The sequence below is a fragment of the Urocitellus parryii genome, chromosome 9 (genome assembly GCF_045843805.1).
Source record: "Urocitellus parryii isolate mUroPar1 chromosome 9, mUroPar1.hap1, whole genome shotgun sequence".
In the NCBI taxonomy this organism is placed as follows: Eukaryota; Metazoa; Chordata; class Mammalia; order Rodentia; family Sciuridae; genus Urocitellus; species Urocitellus parryii.
This window is the reverse complement of record NC_135539.1, coordinates 83,319,525-83,340,637: the sequence shown is the minus strand read 5'-3', so window position 1 is coordinate 83,340,637 and position 21,113 is coordinate 83,319,525. Positions and strand designations below refer to the sequence as shown.

At 40.7% G+C, this 21,113-nt stretch overlaps 1 protein-coding gene across 6 annotated transcripts; it reads left to right on the top strand.

The window, feature by feature from the left end:
• The first annotated feature begins 42 nt into the window (after positions 1–42).
• On the top strand, positions 43–13,913 carry Ggps1 (geranylgeranyl diphosphate synthase 1). Of its 6 annotated transcripts, none has more exons than XM_026413391.2 (4): positions 43–204; positions 6,005–6,097; positions 10,725–10,795; positions 11,038–13,911. In XM_026413391.2, exons 2-4 carry the CDS (start codon positions 6,028–6,030, stop codon positions 11,797–11,799), a joined length of 903 nt encoding a protein of 300 aa, XP_026269176.1. In that variant the 5' UTR covers positions 43–204; positions 6,005–6,027; the 3' UTR covers positions 11,800–13,911. The 6 variants fall into 6 exon arrangements, with proteins under 6 accessions (XP_026269176.1, XP_026269182.1, XP_026269172.1 ...); XM_026413397.2 differs by having other exon boundaries at positions 43–236; XM_026413387.2 differs by having other exon boundaries at positions 43–255.
• The last annotated feature ends 7,200 nt before the right edge of the window (positions 13,914–21,113 follow it).

Here is a 21,113-nt window from a genome sequence, read left to right as displayed (position 1 = left end):
AGAGGGAGGGGCCACCTGGAAACGGGGAGGTGACAACGACGCCTGCGCAGTGTAACCGGGATGGCGCATTTTCTTGCTACGAGTAATGCGGCGTCGCTGGCGGCTGAGGAGGGCGGAGAGTTTTGTGGTGAAGTAGGAAGAGAGATTTATAAAGGAGCCGGGAGGAGCCTTGGTCTGAACTCCGGAGTGGGAAGTTGACATGAGGTACTGCTGCTCCCGACCGACGGCGTAAAATCGTGAGATCATCGTGAAACCGTGAGCGGCGGCGGTGGCTGGGGGGACCCGGATGGGACACAGCGGGGGCGGGGCCGCGGCCGCGGGGAGAAGAAAGGAGTGAGAGGACCCGGATGCTGACCCGGCGCTCGGGTGACTGCCAGCGCCTAGCGGAGGGAGTAGGAGCGGCCCGAGCGGGCGGAAGGGGATGTCTCAGGTGACCCCCGGGACTCGAAGTTCCCGGCCGGTGGGCCGCGTCCCCTAGAGTGGGAGGGCTCTCCTGCGCCCGACCGCCACGCTTTTCGTCTGTCCGGGTTTAGTAATTCTGAATCCAGACTTCCCCTTTAAAGAAATGCTTTGCGTGGAAGTTCCAGTTCGGTGGCGCGAGTGGGTACTCTGCAGCCCTCCAGGCCTCGCGCGTGCGGTGGGCGGCAGCCGCGCGTGGTGCCTGGCGCCCGGCGGGAGGGCGGACAGAGCGCACAAGCGGTGTGCTTCTCCGAGGAGACGGGCGAGGGGAAGGCTTGGCTGCGGTGCAGGGCGCGGGGACTGGCGGAGGGGCCGGCGAGGGTTGGGAGGAGCCGAGGAAAGGACCCCGGGGCCCTGAGGGAGCGGCGGGCCGGGGCGGGCTCGCCCTGCGGTGGGGCTCGCAGGGGCTGCTTCGGGGGCTCTCCGCTGGGAGGAAGGAGGCCCTTCGGCGGCCAGGGTTCGCCGGTGAAAGGGTTGAACTCACTGATCCACTCCGAGCACGTTTCCTGCAGGTTCTAACTTCTAAAAGTGGGAGAATAGTTTGAGACTCTGGCTGGAGCTTTCTGTATTTTTCACCGTAAAAATGAATTAGGAGGATTCGTAAATGTACACTACTGTCTTCTTCCGTATTTAGACTTGAAAGCCGGAGTTGCGGCTCTGATAAACTGAGACTGCTGAGTAAAAAAGGTGGGCGGGGCAAATAAGTCCTTAGACTCCCCCCCCCCCCCGTATTTGTACTGGTGCATTATAATTGTACATAGTGGTGCGGTTGTCACCTGTTCATACATGCACCCAATAACATTTCCTAATATTGCCCTTTTACTGGTCCCCTTGGACTCATGACAAGACAGCTGCAGTTGTGGCTCAGTGGTAGAGAACTTGCCTGTCACCTGTGAGGCACTGGGTTCGATCAGCAGCACTACTACATAAAAATAAAGATATCATGTCTACCTACAACTACAAAAAAATTTTAAAAAAAGACAAGACAAACTGATTTTTTGATACCCACATGAATTGAGATTGGATTTCCATTTGTAATCTGCCTTCAATAAAAAATTAAGATGGAGCCAGATGCAGCGATGCACACCTGTAATCCCAAATCTGGGGGCTTAGACAGGAGGATCACAATTTCCAGGACAGCCTGGGCAACTTAGCCAGTGTGTATAAGAGCTGAGGGCATAAGTTAATGGGAGAACATCCTGGTTTAATCCCCTATATCCTCCCCTTCCCCTACCAGAGAAATAGTTAAGGTAATGGGTTTTACGTCTTGGCCTATTATGCAAACACCAGATTTGCTTGATATTAAAAGTATGAAAATATTCTTTGAGGATTTTAATCTGAGGTGCAGGTAAAGCATTCAGGGACTATGTGATTCCTTAAAAGTTGGGTACAGATTTTATTTTTGTTGCTGTGCATATGTATGTGGGAGGGAGCTTAGTGATTTACACACTGGCTTTTTTTTTTTTTAAGAAGATCCATAGCTTTTATTATATCAAAAGGTTTCTCCTACCCTTGAAGTGGTTTATACTTAGTGGAAGCATCCAAATACTTATAGAGTTGATGGTAATCTGTGTATTTTCATTTTAGCTCTCCTTTCTCACAGGCCTTCTGTCTGCCTCACAATGACTAGATAATGTAGAGGTTTTATTCTTCCCTCCTGTTGGCATCTCATTCCATAGTGGAAAAATAGGCACGATAGGGTTCACACTTTACCTTCATGTTAGGTGCCTGCTAAGGCAGGAACATTAGCTGGTTCTTACAGGTTGATCAGTTGCAGCTTTTCTATGTTCTTAATAGCTTTTAGAAATCATTTACTTTTGTGGCACTTTGTCAGTATTTATTCAGGAGCTTCAGCTCTGCTTAGAAGTATGGATCAAGGTATCAGTGTGTTCATCTACTGAAAATATGTACAAAGAGTTTTGTATTTTATGAGTTAAACATGAGACTCTTCTAAAGTTATTTTACATTTTTAAATTTAATACCTGTTGGGGCTGGGGTTGTGGCTCAGTGGTGGAGTGCTCACCTCACATGTGTGAGGCCCTGCATTCAATCCTCAGCACCACATAAAAATAAATAAATAAAGGTATCATGTCCATCTCATTTTTTTTTAATTGATACTTGTAAGCAGTAATAGATACTAGAATTGCCTTATCCATGAGGTGGTAGATGATGAGATCATAGTCTCAGATGACTGGGCTACAGAAGAATGGGCTTCATATTTAATTTTATGAAGTTCCTAGAGCAGGTTTAGAAATCAAGAAATGCACCCTCAGCATTATAGTAAATAAAAATATGAGCCCATCCCCCTTGGTTTGTTGTCATGCAGTATGATGAAGCTATCTATCTTCAGATCCTGTACCATTTTCTCAAGCAGCTCCTTAAGAATTGTATATGATGCATATTAAAAATGGAGATTCATAGTCCTCTTCCCAGACTTAGTGAATCCGAAAAAGACCTTTGACTAGGCAAAATAACACAAAGTATACCTGATTTCATAAATGTGACACTTGGGGGCTGGGAACATAGCTCAGTTGGTAGAGTTTTTGCATGCCTACCCTGCACAAGGCCCTGGTTCAATCCTCAGCACCAAAAAAAAGTGACACTCACCCAAGTGAATATATTCTTGAGCTTTATTCAAGCATACAAGAGAACTCTAAGATGCCTTCCAGTTCCAAAATTCTATGATGTGTAATGCTTTCAGCTGCACTAATCTTGAACTGCCATATCATATTAGGTTTATTTTTATGTTTGTATATTGTCAATTAAGCCAAAAATATTGATTAGAAGATGTCTTGTGATCCTGGAGACCAAATCATAGTCCCAAAAGGCAAAAGAAAGAGGACAAAAATGATAAACTCCTAAAATGTGACAGGTAAAAATAGAAATAGATTGCCAGAGAGAGAGAGAGATTCAGCAGTAAAGGAGGACCCTATAAAGACCATGATACTCTTAAGAAATATTGAAATAAGCCAGGTGCGGTAGCACATACATATAATTCCAATGACTTGGGAGGCTGAGGAAGGGGGACTACAAGTTTAAAACCAGCCTCAGCAACTTATTGAGACCCTGTCTCAAAACAAAACACTAAAAGGGCTGGGAATGTACTCAGTAATTAAGCACCCCTGGTTTCAATCCCCAGCAACAAAAATGTTTAAAGTACATACAAAATTCCAAATAATAAAACATTACAGGGGAATGTTTTTAATACATAAGATTACATTCAAGTTAATGCATATTTTAAAACAGAGTCTCATATTTTAGAGCAAATATGAGTACTTCCCTTTAAATTATAAATATATAAAACAACCATCTTGGGACTGGAGGTACAAAACCCAGGCAGCCAAGCACAGTGGAGCATGGCTGTGATCCCAGCTACTCAGGAGGGTGAGGCAGGAGGACCAGCCCCAGCAATTTGTTGAGACCCTATCTCAAAAAGGGGTGGGTGTGGTGGCATAGGCCTGTAATCTCAGGAGGCTGAGGAGGATCACGAGTTCAAAGCCAGCCTCAGCAAAAGTGAGGTGCTAGGGCTGGGGATGTGGCTCAAGCGGTAGCGCGCTCGCCTGGTATGCGTGCGATCCGGGTTCGATCCTCAGCACCACATACCAACAAAGATGTTGTGTCCGCCGAGAACTAAAAAATAAATATTAAAAATTCTTTCTCTCTCTCTCTCTCCTCTCTCACTCTCTCTTTTAAAAAAAAAAAAAAAGGGGGGGGCTGGGGATATGGCTCAAGCGGTAGCGCGCTCGCCTGGCATGCGTGCTGCCCAGGTTCGATCCTCAGCACCACATACAAACAAAGATGTTGTGTACGCCAATAACTAATAAATAAATATTTAAAAAAAAAAAAGTGAGGTGCTAAACAACTCAGTGAGACCCTGTCTCTAAATAAATACAAAATAGGACTGGGGAATCTCTAGTACACCCCCCCCCCCAAAAGAAAAGGCTGTGAATGTAGCTTGGTAGTAGGGTGCCCCTGTGTTTAATCCCCAGTAATAAAATTTTTAAAAAGCTATCTTAATGTTCATAGAAGGAACTTGCTTACTAATTTATATAATCAATTAATAACGAAAATATCTAATTCTGTGATTTGTTTTGACATTTGTTTGATTTCAATCATTTAAGTCTTTTATGGTTGATGAAAACAGGCAAGGCATAATAATACATTATGTATCTAAGAAAACCACTTAAATCAGCTGAACACTTTGACCAATGTCATCATTTCAATGAAGAATTGTATTTTTAAAAGAACATGAGATGTGATCTATATACCATATACCAACCATTTAAAGTGTACACTTTAAGCAGGATGTGGTAGTAACTACCTGTAGTCCCACCTACATGGGAAACTAATGTGTAAGGATTGCTTGAGCCCACGGTTTTAGGAACAGCCTGGGCGGCAAAGTGGGATGCCATCACACACTATCAAGAAGAGTGGACAGTTCCATATTGTTAGTATATTCACAATGTGCAACCATCCCACGCTCTTTTTTTTAAGTTGTAGATGTACACAATATTTTTTAATTTTGTTTATTTAGTTTTATGTGATGCTGGGATTGAACCTCACATATGCTAGGCAAGCACTCTACGACTGAGCTATAACCCCAGTGTTTCCACAATCTTAATTTTTATCTTATTTTATTTTTGTACCAGGGATTGAAACCAGGAGCACTTAACCACTGAGCATGTCCCCAGCCCTTTTTACTTTTTATTCAGAGACAGGGTTTTGCCAGATTGCTTAGAGCCTCACCAAGTTGCTGAGGCTGGGTTTGAACTTGGAATACTCCTGCCTCAGCCTCCCAAGCCACTAGGATTACAGGTGTGCACCACCATGCCCATCCCCACAATCTAATTTTATGGTTTGATGCTTCCCCCAAAAAAACAAAAAACAAACCATTACTCACTAGCAGTTAGTTCTTGTTCCTTGTTCTTCCTGTGCCAGCAACCACTAATATACTTTCCATCTATATAGGCATATTCAGAACATTCATGTAAGTGGAATTATGTGATAAGTGGTCTTTGGGGACTGGCTTCTTTAATGTAATATAATGTTTTCAATTTTTTTGGTGTGGGGGGGTTACTATGGATTGAACTCGGAAGCGCTTGACCACTAAACCACATCCCCAGCCCTATCTTGTGTTTTATTTAGAGACAGGGTCTCACTGAGCTGCTTAGTGCCTCACTTTTGCTAAAGCTGGCTTTGAACTCACAATCCTCCTGCCTCAGCCTCCCAAGCTGCTGGGATTACAGTCATGTGCCACCACTCCTAGTTTAATGTTTTCAATATTTTATACATTTAAAAAATTTTAAACCAGGGGCTGCGGTTGTGGTTCAGTGGTGGGGTGCTTGCCTAGCATGTGTGGGGCACTGAGTTTCATTTTTAGCACCACATATAAATAAAGGTCCATCATCAACAACTGAAAAAAATTGGGTTAAACCAAACTAAAGGTATGCTTTTCCCAAAACACCTTGAGATACAAATTTCTTGGCAGTTTAATGCTTGATAATTTGGTTCATAAGATCACGGTTCTGTTTCTTCTTTTCTACAGATCAGCTTTGAAATTTAAAAACAATGGAGAAGACTCAAGAAACTGTCCAAAGAATTCTTCTAGAACCCTACAAGTACTTACTTCAGTTACCGGGTAACAGTTCAGTTACAGTCTGTATAGAATAGTTATCAGACACTAGTGATCATTCAAATGTTAGCAAACAGAAAAGGTTAGCTTTATCAGCCTTTGAGATTTCCTGCTGAAAGTGATACATTAACTATAATCCCAGCAGCTCAGGAGGCTGAGACAGGAGGATCACAACTACAAGGCCAGGCTGGACAACTTAAAGAAAACCCTACTAAATTAAAGATGTCCCAGGGCATAGCTCACTGGTAAAGCACCCCTGGGTTCAGTCCCCAGTACTGCAAAAAAAGAAAGAGAGATATATTAGAGAAAGTTTACAAATAAACTTTATAATTATTCACTCCTAAAAAGTAATTTTAAAAATATCCAATGATGGGCTGGAGTTGTGGCTCAGTGGTACGGCGCTTGCCTAGCATGTGTGAGGCATTGGATTTGATCCCCAGAACCACATAAAAATAAAAAATAAGAGTTTTATGTCCATCTGCAACTAAAAAACATTTTTTTAAAAAATACAATGATATACTTCAAAAAATAAATGTACTGGGTCTTGGGTTGTGGCTCAGTGGTAGAGTGCTTATCTCACATGTGTGAGATACTTGAGTTCAATCCTCAACACCACAGAAAAATAAATAAAGGTATTATGTCCAACTAAAAGATATATTAAATAAATAAAATTTAAAAAATAAACATTTTGAGGCCTCTTTGGATGTTTATTCTTTACAGATGACCGCAAATTCAAATTCCGCCCCTACCGCCCTCCCCTTTATTTTTTTGCAATACTGGGGACTGAACTCAGGGGCACTCTACCCCAGAGTTATATCCCCGGTCCTTTTTATTTTTCATTTTGGGACAGGGTTTTGCTAAGTTGGCAAGGCTGGCCTTGGCCTAGGACTTGAGATCCATCTACCTTACCTTTCCAGCTGAGATAACAGGACTGCACCTCCAAACCTGTTTTTTTCACTATTTAGATATTAGGGGAAGTTATCTCTGATTTGTATAACAACAGAAAGTTTGATTTATACTCCATGTTAAAGTGTCACCTTCCATGTTCATGTCTCCCACTATACAACTACCGGCATTTCTTACGCTATTAGTTCCTTTGAGAACTAATACAATTAAGTCACTTTATCTGGAAACCTGACCATATTATTTTATATAAGGGAGTATCACCTGAACACAGCTTTCTGACTTAATGGCTGCCTTATTGTGTTTATATATGAGGTTGTTTTGTTTGTTGGTTGGTACCAAGGATTGAACTCAAGGACACTTAACTACCAAGCCACAGCCCCAGCCACCACCCCCTCCCCCGACTTTTTTTTTTTTTTTTTTTTTTTTAAAGAGAGAGTGAGAGAGGGGGAGAGAGAGAATTTTTAATATTTATTTTTTAGTTCTCGGCGGATACAACATCTTTGTTTGTATGTGGTGCTGAGGATCGAACCCGGGCCACACGCATGCCAGGCGAGCGCGCTACCGCTTGAGCCACATCCCCAGCCCCACCCCGACTTTTTTTTAATATGGTACTGAGGATCAAACCCAATGCCTCTCACATTAGGCAAGTGCTCTACCACTGAACTACAACTGCAGCCCATCCCCAGCCCTTTTATTTTTTATTTTTATTTATCTTCTCTCTTAGCGAAGAGATCCTTGATAAGACTTTGTCTCAAAAAGGAAAAAGGGCTGGGTATGTGGCCCTGTGGTTAGGTGTCCCTGGGTTTAAACCCCAGTACAAAAAAAAAAAAAATTAATAAAATAGAGCCGGCCTGTTGGCACTCAACTGTAATCATTAACTTCAGAAGCTGAAGCAGAAGGTTCACAAATTTGAGGTCACTCTAAGCAACTTTGCAAGACTGTTTTAAAATAAAAGGGCTGGGGGTGTAGCTCATTGGTAAAGCCTCTCTACATACAATTTCCAGTAATGAATAAATAAAAATTTTAAAAAGTATTTGGAGGAGCTAAAGGGTGTAACTCAGTGGTAAAATACTTGCCTAGGATGCATAAGGCTCTAGATTCAACACTATAAAAAAATTTGTTTTTTGTTTGTTTCATTTACAGAAAGGCACAATGACATATACCTGTAGTTCCAGCTACTTGAGAGGCCATGACAGGAGAATTGCTAAAGCTCAGAGGAGTTTGGTGCCAGCCTAGGCAATACAGTGAGACCCTGTCTCTTTAAAAATAAAAAAAATAAAATAAAAAAATTTTAAAAACTTTTTATTTACTTATAAATAAATGAGTTACTTGGAAGTTGGCATGCTCTTTCTCATAAAAATAATGTAAGAAGTGACGGGCACAGTGGCACACACCTGAAGTTAAGGCCAATTTCAGGGGCTGGGGATGTGGCTCAAGCGGTAGCGCGCTCGCCTGGCATGCGTGCGGCCCGGGTTCGATCCTCAGCACCACATACCAACAAAGATGTTGTGTCCGCCGAGAACTAAAAAATAAATATTAAAAAAAAAAAAAAAGCCAATTTCAGCAACATAGCAAGACCTTATCTTAAATTGAAAAAGGTCTAAGAGTGTACCTCAGTGGTAGATCACCTTTCAGTTCAATCTCTTGTACCACAAATAATAACATGAAAGGCAATTTGAAACCTTAATAGTCTATTTAGTTCATAGTGTAGCTAAACTATAATGATGCTTTCAATCACAGTAGAGATTTTTTTTTCTCTTCCTAAAGTACATATCTATCTTTATGACCACACCACAATGGTAATATGCTTTTCTGTTCTTCCTGAATCTGGGTAGGATAAATATGGTTATCAAAAGCCAAAAGAGAGCCCAGAATGTTGATGCACACTTGAAATACCAACAACTCAGGAGGCTGTGGCAGAAGAATCACTTGCCATTTTTCAAAGCCAGCCTAGACAACTTAGACTCTATCTCAAAATAATAAAGGCTGGTGATGCAACTCAGTGAAACAAAGGGCTGTGGATATAGCTCAGTGAGTAAAGTGCTTGCCTCACATGCACAAGGCCCTGGCTTCAATCCCCTCACCACAAAAGAAATAAGGAAGAAGAGAGAAAAAAAAGAGTCAGGCACAGTGGCTCATGCCTATAGTCCTGAGTACTAAGGAGTCTGAGGCAAGAGGATAGCGTGAGGCTGAGAGTTTAAGCCACCCTAGGCAACTTAATGAGAATCTTTATCAAAAAAAAAAAAAAAGCCAAAAGAATGCTAACTCCTTAGGTACACTTAGGAAACTATCATGATTAGTAGTATTTCCGTTCTGGCACACCCTAATAGAAACTAACCTTGGGGCCGGGGATGTGGCTCAAGCGGTGGCGCGCTCGCCTGGCATGCGTGCGGCCCGGGTTCGATCCTCAGCACCACGTACAAACAAAGATGCTGTACCCGCCGATTACTAAATAATAAATATTTAAAAAAAAAAAAAACTGCTAATGTTAATTCTTAAAAAGAAAATGGAGTGAAGTCAGAAATGTTTAAGAAAACTTAAGCCCGGTGTAAGGGTACATATCTGTAATCCAGTGACTTAGGAGGCTGAGGCAGAGTTTTGCAAATTTGAGGCCAGTGCCAAAGAAGAGAAAGAAAAAGCCAGGAAACTGAGCACGGTGGTGCCCTTGGCTCAGGAGTCTGAGGCAGAAGAATCATGAGTTCAAAGCCAGCCTTAGCAATTTAGCAAAGCCCTAAGCAACTCTGTGATACCCTGTCTCTAAATAAAATATATTTTTTAAAAAGAAAAAGGTCTGGGAATATAGCTCAGTGGTTGAATATCCCTACATTCAATCCCTAGTACCCAAAAGAAAAATCCAGGATACTGCTTTTGAGTGTTAACTCACTTATTTAAGATGTTGCTCAGTAGTTAAGCTCACCTCTGGGTTCAATTCCCAGCACAAAACAAAAAAAAAGAACCATGCCTTGGACAAATATGTTCTTGATGTAAAATAACATAATCTCAAAAGATTTTCTGTGCTGGGTTCAGTGGCACACACCTGTAGTTCCAGCACCTTGGGAGGCTGAGGCAGGAGGATTTCCTAAAAATGCCCGTTTCATTCAAAAGTTGTTGATGGCAAGTTAAAAATTAAAGCCTACTGGGCTGGAGTTGTGGCTAGGTGGTAGAGCTCTTGCCTAGCATATGTGAGGCACTTAATACCGCATATAAGTAAATAAAGTCCATTGACAACTAAAAAAATATTTAAAAAAAAATTAAAGCATACTGCCAGGCGCCGTAGCACGGATTACACATGCCTGTAATCCCAGGCTCAGGAGGCCAAAGGATCATGAGTTTAAAGCCAGCCTCAGCAAAAGCCAGATGCTAAACAATTTAATGAGACCCTATCTCTAAATAAAATACAAAATAGGTGTGGGGATATGGCTCAGTGGTTGAGTGCCCCTGAGTTCAGTCTCAGGTACCAAAAAAAAAAAAAATTAAAGCCACCTGAAGTGCCATAGAATTTATCTAGAATCTATCTTATCTGCTCTAATTCTGAAAGGTTATGCACTTTAGCCTGTTGATTTCAGAGGGATAGGGTTGGGTATTTAGCAGTGAAATATAATCTCTGCAGTAGGTAATGGGTTGATGGGGGTGCATTTGCCAAATCTGATGTGTTTTGAAGGAAGTTCCTGTTTTGTGTAAGTAATAAATAATTGTTTTATTGTCATATTTTATTTTTTAATTGCAGGTAAACAAGTGAGAACCAAACTTTCACAGGCATTTAATCATTGGCTAAAAGTTCCAGAAGACAAATTACAGGTATTTAGGCAATTCTGATCTCATTCTCGGTCTCCCCAAATTAATAGATTTCTCATGAAATTACTTTTCTTGACTTAGTTTTACGTTCATACACTATTGTCTTATGTTCAGGTTACTAAATAATTTTTCATTATGAAATTTAAGACACCTGAGACTTCCTTAATCTATTACTACCACTAAATATAAACTATTTGAATATTTCAAATAATGTGAAGTAATTTTTTTCTTTTCTTTTTTCTCAGATTATCATTGAAGTGACAGAAATGTTACACAATGCCAGTTTACTCATTGATGATATTGAAGACAATTCAAAACTCCGACGTGGCTTTCCAGTAGCACATAGCATCTATGGAATTCCATCTGTCATCAATTCAGCCAATTATGTATATTTCCTTGGCTTAGAAAAAGTCCTAACTCTGGATCATCCAGATGCAGTGAAACTTTTTACCCGTCAGCTCTTAGAACTCCATCAGGGACAAGGCCTGGACATTTACTGGAGGGATAATTACACTTGTCCCACTGAAGAAGAATATAAAGCCATGGTGCTGCAAAAGACTGGTGGACTGTTTGGATTAGCAGTAGGTCTCATGCAGCTATTCTCTGACTACAAAGAAGATTTAAAGCCATTACTTAATACACTTGGCCTCTTTTTTCAAATTAGAGATGATTATGCTAATCTGCACTCCAAAGAATATAGTGAAAACAAAAGTTTTTGTGAAGATCTAACAGAGGGAAAATTCTCATTCCCTACTATTCATGCTATTTGGTCAAGGCCTGAAAGCACCCAGGTGCAGAACATCTTGCGCCAAAGAACAGAAAACATAGATATTAAAAAATATTGTGTACATTATCTGGAGGATGTAGGTTCTTTTGAATACACTCGGAATACTCTTAAAGAGCTTGAATCTAAAGCCTATAAACAAATTGAGGCATGTGGTGGGAACCCTGCGCTAGTGGCTCTAATAAAGCACTTAAGTAAGATGTTCAAAGAAGAAAATGAATAATATTAAGCCATTCTTGATTGGGCCAGATAGCTTCTTTAAGTTTATTTTTCTTTTAGCCTGTCACCTTTTCACAAATTTGGACCAAGCTTTAGTCTTCAAAAACTGAGTAAATAGGGACGGTGTGAGTGAAACTGTTCCAATGTAGAAACCCCTCCATATATGTAATACAGAGTTGAAAGAATAAAAAGGATTCACATTTATATAGATCTAATTTGAATGTCAGAAGTTGTGGTGGCAGGACATTGTGACCAGTCTGCCATGGTACCATAAATGTTCTATTGATTCTGTCAATAAAAAGGACTAGCTTCCAGAAGTTTTTATCTAGGTACTTCCTACTCATGCTACATTGGCAGTTCCCAGTTCATCTATCCCACTTCCAAACCGATGACTACTTGAGACTGATTTCTTTAGCTTGCTGACCCAAAGATCACAAACTCCTCTTTTTTGCCAAAATGCTGCTACTAAGTATATTGCTAAAGTATTCTATGAAAAGACTGAGCAGGTGAAAAACAGGAAATACCGTGTTCTCTCTCCTACCCTCTTCTTTTTTTCCTCCACCTTCACCCTGCAACCTTTTTTGTTGGTTGGTTCAAACCCAGGGCCTCAAACATGCTAGGCAAGTGCTCACCACTGAACTATATTCCTACCCCTGTAAGTTCTGATTTTTAACCAGAGTCCCATTTAATGAAATTCACATGCTAATCTGAATTCTCTTTTTCTTTGTAACATTTTTATGTCACAGACTGTTTAGTATCAAGGTACAGAATTGTCTTTCCATTTGAATTTCTGGCTTTGTTCATTTATTTGCAGTGCTAGTGATCAACCTCAGGGCATCATGCATTGCTAAACAAGCTCTGAGTAGTAGTGCTGAGTTATAACCCCAGTCTCCATCTGTCCGGTTGGGAAAGAAACAAATATATAAAGAATAAGTTTTAGGAGGGGGCTTCTTAACCTGTCATACTTCATGGTCATTGGTGGTAGAGATATTTAAAGAGCTGTTTGAGTACCTTCAGTACAAAAACTGGGAAATGCCCTTTTCTTTCCCAACCACATCACCACCACCCTTGAAAAGGCAGTAGGTGCTTGAATGGAAAGAGAAGAGACATCTTTAATCTCTGATGAAGGCAACAAGTGTTGCCTTCAGAGTGAGGCTGAAGGAGCAATAAACGCTTCACCACACTGATCAGCTTTTTGAGATCACTAACCCTGACCCAGCTGTTCCTGCAGTATAATTTCCAGACCCATGCCACTGGCACATGATGTGGCCCACGAGGTATGGGGTAAAATACCTTGATTGCTCTATTAGAAGTTTTGACATCCTGGGGCTGAGGATATGGCTCAGGGGTAGAGTGCTTGCCTAGCATGCATGAGTTCCTGGATTCCATCCTTAGCAACACCAAAAAACATAAGGGTTGATATCCCAAAATTGAAAGTTAATGTTTTCCAAGCTGGGTGCAGTGGCATGCCCCTGTAATCCCAATGGCTTGGGAGACTGAGGCAGGAGGATCACAAGTTCAAGAAAAACATGATTATTTTTAAAAATATGCTGACTATAGTAAGAAATTAAAGTATTAACCTTTGAAGACTAGAGGTGTAGCTCAGTTGTAGAGCACTTGCCTAGCACCACAAAAAAATGATAAAGCCAGACAGCCTGGTGAATACCAGTAATCCTCTGGGATTACTAAATAAAAAGGACTGGGCATGATGACACCTATCTGTACTCCCAGAGACTCTGGAGGCTGAGGCAAGAAGATCACAAATTCAGTAATTTAAGGTCCTGCTGAAGCTGAACATGTCTAATTCCATAATGGTACTAAACTGTCTGTGACATAAAAGTGGGGACAAGGCAGAAAGATTGCAAGTTGAGGCTAGCTTGGGCCCTTCAGTGAGATCCTGTCTAGAAAACAAAAAGACCCTGGTTTCAATCCACAATATTGCCCCCCCAAAAAAAAGAATTTAAGTAGAAAGAATGTTTACATAAATTTTTTGTCCTTGTCTAATCAAAATAGTTTTGACCTGGTGCTAATTTTATGGTTCTTTTGCCATTTTTATCTTGCTTTTGCCATTGACAGAAATGCTTGGCGTTGAATTGAGAACGTTTTGACAAAAATTCATTTTATTAAATAAAACTCCATTCTTTTTCACTTGAACTGTAGTCAGAGCTATTAATATAGAAAGAGATAATAAGTAGTTTAAATCAAAATGAATTAATTCATCTGCTTATGTTTATGATACAGCAATTTTTTTTTCCTGAATAAGGGAAAATCTTGTCATGATCAAATAAGAATTGGGTTTTACCATTTAGTAAGAGTATTTGCCAGGTGTGGTGGTGCACACCTGTAATCCCAGATTCATACTTGAAGCCAGCATGAGCAACTTAGCAAGACCTGTCTCAAAATAAATAAAAAGGACTGGGCATGATGGCACATATCTGTAATCCCAGAGACTATCTAGAGGCTGAGGCAAGAAGATCACAAATTCAAGACAAGCCTTAGCAACTTAGAAATCTCTAAGCAACTTACTGAGACCCTGTCTCAAAAAATAAACAGCACTGGGGATATAGCTCAGCGGTAAAGTGTCCATGGGTTAAATTTCTGGTATCTAAGTAAATTAAAAAAGGGTAGGGGATATGACTTAATAGTTAAGCACGGCTGGCTTCAATCCCCAATACCAAAAAAAAAGTAAAGATAAAACATAATTTTCCTAGTCAATACAGCTCCAAAAGACAAATTTATTTCATTTATTTCCCAAATTCAAAAGAATATAAAGGTCAATTACCTGAGCAAGATTTATTTTTGTTGAGATGAGGTCAAACTAAATGGCCAAGGCCAGGCTCCAACTCTGCATTCTGCCTCAACCTCTGTGGAGTAGCTGGAATTAGACATGTTCAGCTTCAGCAGGACCTGAAATTCAGCTGCTCTTCTCTGTTCTGCTCTATGGACCTCTTCCTACCTTACCTCCTTCTGTCCCTAACCTACACCCTATTATCATTCACTTAAGGAAGACTTTTAGATCATTGCTTCCTTTCCTTGGCCTAAGTAACCATCTACTTCGTTCTTGCTCTGTTGCTGAGTGCTTCTAGGGAATGTTTTCAGAATTGCTGTTGTGGCCATTATAACTTACTATATTGAAGTCCAATAACCCTTTATTTTTCATCTAATCTTTCCCAGAGAAGATTTCAACTATCAATTTAATGTCCCCTGATTCCCACTCTTTTGTGAAATGTAAACTCTCTTAATTTTCCTCCCTTCTATTTCAAGTCTGTCTTCAAATAGTCTGCCTTTACTCCCCCCAAAAGTTTGACTTGCCCTAAGCCAAAGGAACTCCTGATTCCTTCACTTTCTATATCTATTTGGTTTTTTTTGGGGGGGGGTACTGGGCATTGAACTCAGGGGTACTCAACCACTAAACCACATCCCCAACCCTATTTGTATTTTATTAGAGATAGGGTCCCACTACTTAGCATCTCACCATTGCTGAGGCTGGCTTTGAACTCGTGATTTTCCTGTCTCAGCCTCTTGAGCCACTGGGATTATAGTCCTGAGCCACCATGCCTGGATTCACTCTATATTTTGAAAGCCTTGTTCCATTCCATCTTATATACTCAAGATTTATCCATTGGCTCTTTTCATCAATGTATAAAGAGGAGGAAAGGGGGGAAATATTCATGAAGTGTCTTTCAAGCATGAGATATTTATGTTTTCTTCAAGTATTTGCAAAGTAGCACCAGGACCTTGAATAAGCCAAAGCAGTGGGCTCTTTTGTATACACTGTCTCTAATGCTTCATGCACTCTTACATGCTGTTAAAAGTTTGGAAAGCACTTGGTTATTAAAATAACAGAAAGTTTTCTTCCTGTAATGTCTCCCCATTTCAGTCCATCCTTCTCCCAAGTATGCCACAATAGCTGATATTCAGTGTTTACAAAAAAAGACACTAAGAGGCCCTACAATAATGTGAATTCAGATATAATGCAGTTGGCACTTGGCTTCCTCAACCCCTACACCCCCACTTAGCTAACTTTAGACTCACTCTGGTACTTTTAGTAATCTGTAATTGAATATATTGGACATAACCTACAATGTTATGGCATAGTTTTACTATACATGGGTTGGTTAAAAAAAATAATGCAATAAGCCAGGCATGGTGGCACATGCCCATAATCCCAGAGACTTGAGAGGCTGAGGCAGGAGAATCTCAAGTTCAAAGCAAGCCTCAGCAATTTAGTGAGACACTTAGCAACTCAGGGAGACGCTGTCTCTAAATAAAACACAAAAAAAGGGCTGGGGATGTGACCCAGCGGTTAAGTGCCCCTGGGTTTAATCCGTAGTACCCTCCTCCCACAAAGAGTGCAATAAGCAATAATCTAATAAATTTCAGAATTAACCATTTAGTTCAAGTGAATTATGTACAGTGTTTCATACCACTGATTAATGGGCATTCTGTCACTGAGATAGCTTGGAAACATTTGTCTTACCAACCATGCACATTTCTTTCTTTTTTTTTTTTTTTTTTTTTTGGTTTGTTTGTTTTAATATTTATTTTTTAGTTTTCGGCGGACACAACATCTTTGTATGTGGTGCTGAGGATGGAACCCGGGCTGCACACATGCCAGGCGAGCGCGCTACCGCTTGAGCCACATCCCCAGCCCCTCTTTTCTTTTTTTTAATTTTGAGATGGGGTCTTGCTGTGTTGCTCAGGCTGCCCTTGCTTCCCTAGACTCAGGGATCTTCCCACCTCAGTTCTTGAGTGCTGGGATTATAGGTTCATGTCACTGAGCCAGCAGCTGGCACATTCTTTTAAAAAGTACTCTGCTTTGGAGAATTACCAATTTAATATCTTTGAATTACATATTATATCAGTATACACAAAGAAAAATATATGCAAAGATATTAGAATTACTATGATGAGTAATAGAAGATACTTGGACTTCAATGGTGAAGTAGTAGTAATGGTAAACTGGTAAAAGTGGTTTGTAAATCTTAACCAAAACTTGATGAGTTGCTTAAAAGAAATTGTAAAATGGGAATAGTTGAACATTTAAAAGAGTTAGCAAGGGCTGGAGATGTGGCTCAGCGGTAGCGCGCTCGCCTGGCATGCGTGCGGCCCGGGTTCAATCCTCAGCACCGCATACCAACAAAGATGTTGTGTCTGCCGAGAACTAAAAAATAAATATTAAAAATTCTCTCTCTCTCTCACTCTCTCTTTAAAAAAATAAAAAATAAAAAAAAAGAGTTAACAAGTTTTCAAGAGATTTAGCCTAATAAATACTCTTAACATATAGATGTCAATATCTCATTTTATTTCTGATACCAGATGCTGAGCCCAAGGGTACATAACCACTGAGCCACACCCCAGCCCTTTTTTATTTTATTTATTTACTTTTAGGTATTTTTTTAGTTGTAGATGGACACAATACCTTGATTTTATTTATTTATTTAATGTTGTGCTGAGGATAGAACCCAGCTCCTTGTATGTGCTAGGCGAGCTCTCTACTGCTGAGCCACAGCTTCAGCCCCCCTTTTTTATTTTTTGAGACAAGGTCTTGCTGAGTCACTTAGGGCTTCGCCAAGTTGCTGAGACTGGCTTTGAACTCATGATCCTCCTGCCTCAACTTCTCAAATTGTTGGAATTATAGGTATATGCAACTAAATCCAGCAGATGTCGATTCTTTATAAGAAACAAATGGTTTTGTTTAATGTATTTATTTGCAGTACGAAAGATTGACCCAAGTGGTGCTGTACCAGAGCTACATCCCCAGACTTTTAATTTTTTTTTTTTTTTTTTTTACTTTGAGACAGACTCTTACTAAGTTGCCAAGCCTTGGGCTCAAACTTGCAAACACACTGCACTGGAATTACAGATGTGTGCCACAGATACTAAGTCAATTAACCTTAGAGAATTGAACAATTAAGATGTCTTTATAACAAATAATAGTAAGGATGTAACTAAACAAACTACTCCCTTCCATCCAATAGGAAATCAGTGAAAGTGGCTTTTAGCTAAGTATTTAATAGGTACCTTTCAAAGTGAAACTTAAATATGGCCTTCAGTTAAGGTAATGGATTTTCAAATACATAAGACTGGCTCAACTGCAGTCTTTTTTGTTATTCCCAACATACAAGAAGTCCTGAATAAGCTACTGACTTCACTGTAAGGCAGCTAGAGAACATTTATTCAATATGGGATTATTTATTTACTGGTAATGGAGTCTAAACAGGGTGCTTAACCAATCAGTCATATCCCCAACCCTTTTTATTTTTTAATTTGAAACAAGGTCTCACTAAATTGCTGAGGGTTTTGGTAAATGGCTGAGGTTGGCCTTGAACTTGCAGTCTTCCGGCTTCAGCTTCCCAAACTGCTGTGATTACAGGCATGTGCCACTGCACCTGGCTCTACACCACTTTTAAAAGAAAAACACAAGTTACAAATGTCTACTGCTGACCTGAGTCACTTTTATTTGATTAATGAATATATGTAAAATAAATGAGGCTTGAGCTTTATAACAAACACCCTTTGTTGTTTATTGGCTATATTCTCCCACCCAATTCTTTTTTTTTTTTTTTTTTTGTACTGGAGAGTTAATTTAGGGGCACTTTACCACTAAGCTATATCCCTAGCCCTTCTTTTTTTTATTTTTTTTATTTTGAGATAAGGTCTCATTAAGTTGCTTAGGCCCTCACTAAATTGTGGAGACTGGCCTTGAATTTGTAATCCTCAGCCTCCTGAGTTGCTGGCATGTGCTTTCATAATCTATCTTTGCTCCCATATTTTTCAATTTTTTTGTTGTCCAGGGCTTGCACATAATAATACTCTTGCCACTGTACTGCATTCCTAATTCTAAATTTCTTTTATCTAAAACATTTAATCTTTATTTTTCCCCCAGCCTAATTAATACATAGGTTGTGAGTATTGAACTCTGTAGTAGTTAGGGCTCTTTCCATTCTAAGCAACTGAAATTAAAGTCAAACCAATTTAATCATAAAAGGAATTAGCTGGAGCTTATAATTGGAAAATCCAGGGTTTTTTTTTTACTTTAGTTATTGTTAAGTCCTGGGGGTTAAATCACTTATTCTCTCCTCATTTTTCCTCTTAGTTCTACATTTTTTAAAAAAATGTTGGCCTCATTCTTTGATGCTAAAGGACAAACTCTTTCCCATGATAGGAAAAACAGTCACTGGCTTCCAATGTCTTTTTTTTTTTTTTAATTTTTAATATCTATTTTTTAGTTCTCGGCGGACACAACATCTTTGTTGGTATGTGGTGCTGAGAATCGAACCCTCTCTCAGAGTAGCTGCAACCCCCTCTTTCAGTTTTGGCCCTACCTCTCTGGTTTAAGCCACTTTTTATTTTCTTCTTCATAAATGGGGATTGAACTCAAGGGTGATCTACCACTAAATTATATCCTCGGCTCTTTTTATATTTTACTTTTACTAAATTGCCCAGACTGTCCTTGAACTTGGTGATCCTCCTGCCTCGGCCTCCCAAGTCAATGGTATAGTAAGTCATGCATCACTGTACCCCGCACATATTGTCTAACTCACACCATCAAGCATACATCTCTCCAGGACTGGAATATTGCATTTCTCCTTTCATAGCTAGATCTTCAGTGCAAAGCTAGTACTCACTAAATATTTACTTATTTCATGAATGATGGGACTCAGAATGGATTGCAGTGCAAACATTTTGAGTTAGAGCTTTTTTCCTACAATGTTTGAAGTATGATTTTTACAGCTATTGGGATAATTAACCCTATGAAACTATGCTGTACAAAAATCAAAGGATGTGGGGACTGAGAAAGCACCTTGGTGATATGAAGTTACTAATAACATTTGAGTAGGTGATTTTGGAAGAACTGGAGGAAGAATAGACAAAGTGTCAGGCTGGAAAGGATTAAAGAGAGAGGGATGAGGAAAAAGAGACAAGCATATAGATTTCTATTTGGGAAGACTTTATTTCAGGGGAGCGTATTTATTTTGTATTGCTGGGATTGTAACCCAGAGCCTTGAGCACACCAGGCAATCTCTCTACCACTGACCTAAAACCAGCCTCTTTGGGAGAAGAATTTAGAGGACAACTACTTTGAAGAAGATAACATAGTTGAGGTAAGAGTGTGCTGATCAACATGAAGAGAGAAGACTGACAGTAAAGAGGTGTCATCTTTTCATTCTAAGAAAAACTGGGTAAATATTATCACAATTAACAAATTAAATTATTTTATAAAGAAAAATTCATGTTTTATATTTTTGGATCATCTGAATTTAGTGGATGAGATTAATTTTTTCAGGGCTGTAATCTCAGATACTTCGGAGGAAGATTATAAGTCTGAGGCCAGCCTCCAATCTCGAGCCCGGTCTCAAAACATACATATCCACAGATAGAGCTCTAAAGATATAAAATAAATGTGGAATGTTATCTGAAATCCTTATTTGAAGTTTTATATCTGTATTGGAACAGTGCGACAATGAGGATTGGCTCAGAGGATTCTCCAAGCAAGAGTGGGATGGTATATTCTTATAGGATTCCAAACAGCAGTTTCTGAAAGTTTATTTTTAGGACCCAAGATTCACTGTGTATGTCCTTTCGTTAACCAACAAAAGCAGGTTCACAAGCGGAGTCTCTCTCTCCTTTGCCAGTTGAAATTCTGCTCAGCCTTGACGTTCAGCATGCGTGTTGCAGCAGCCTTTGGTTGGATTAGTGACGCCCTCGATAATTTACCCCTTGCTTTTGCGGCGGAGACGACCCACGACCCGGCGCCTGACAGGCAAGCTCTCCAACACCGCTCACGCTTAACCCGGCGTCGCGTGCTGTAATCACGTGCCAGACCCCGCGCAAGACGTTCCTAGTGTCACTGCCGGTCCTCACCACGATGCGCTGCGTCACCCCGGCAACGCAGGGAATCCCGGCACACCAGGCAAAAGCTCTATCCGAGCCACGTCCCCAGCCCAATCTCTAGATTTTTAACCGCCGAGAACGGCGATGGTGGAGATTGTCGTGCGCAGGGGCGGCTTTCCCCGTTCTGTCTCCGGTACTCATACTGCCTTCCACACGCCTGCAGTCCTAGCCCGCCTTCCTTTTCCGCTGGGGAGGCCGGCACGCGCGACTGCGCACTGCCCCTGTAGTACACACCTGTCTACGTCAAGCCTGACTCTCCAGGGCTGGCAACCCGCGTGGCGAGGGCCCTTGGGCCGGAAGATGCGCGGTCACTGGGACGCGCTGTCCGGCGGGCTCCGGCGCCGGGGCTGGGCTGGCCTAGGGCACACTTGTACGTTCTCAGCCAGCTCTCGCGGCCGCCGCTGGCTCAGCGGGGCGGGA

Coding starts and splice junctions, on each gene's coding strand:
- Ggps1 (XM_026413391.2), top strand. CDS start 6,028: ATGGAGAAGACTCAAGAAACTGTCCAAAGAATTCTTCTAGAACCCTAC. Junction 6,098..10,724: donor GTACTTACTTCAGTTACCGG/GTAACAGTTCAG, acceptor TTTTAATTGCAG/GTAAACAAGTGAGAACCAAA. Junction 10,796..11,037: donor TTCCAGAAGACAAATTACAG/GTATTTAGGCAA, acceptor CTTTTTTCTCAG/ATTATCATTGAAGTGACAGA.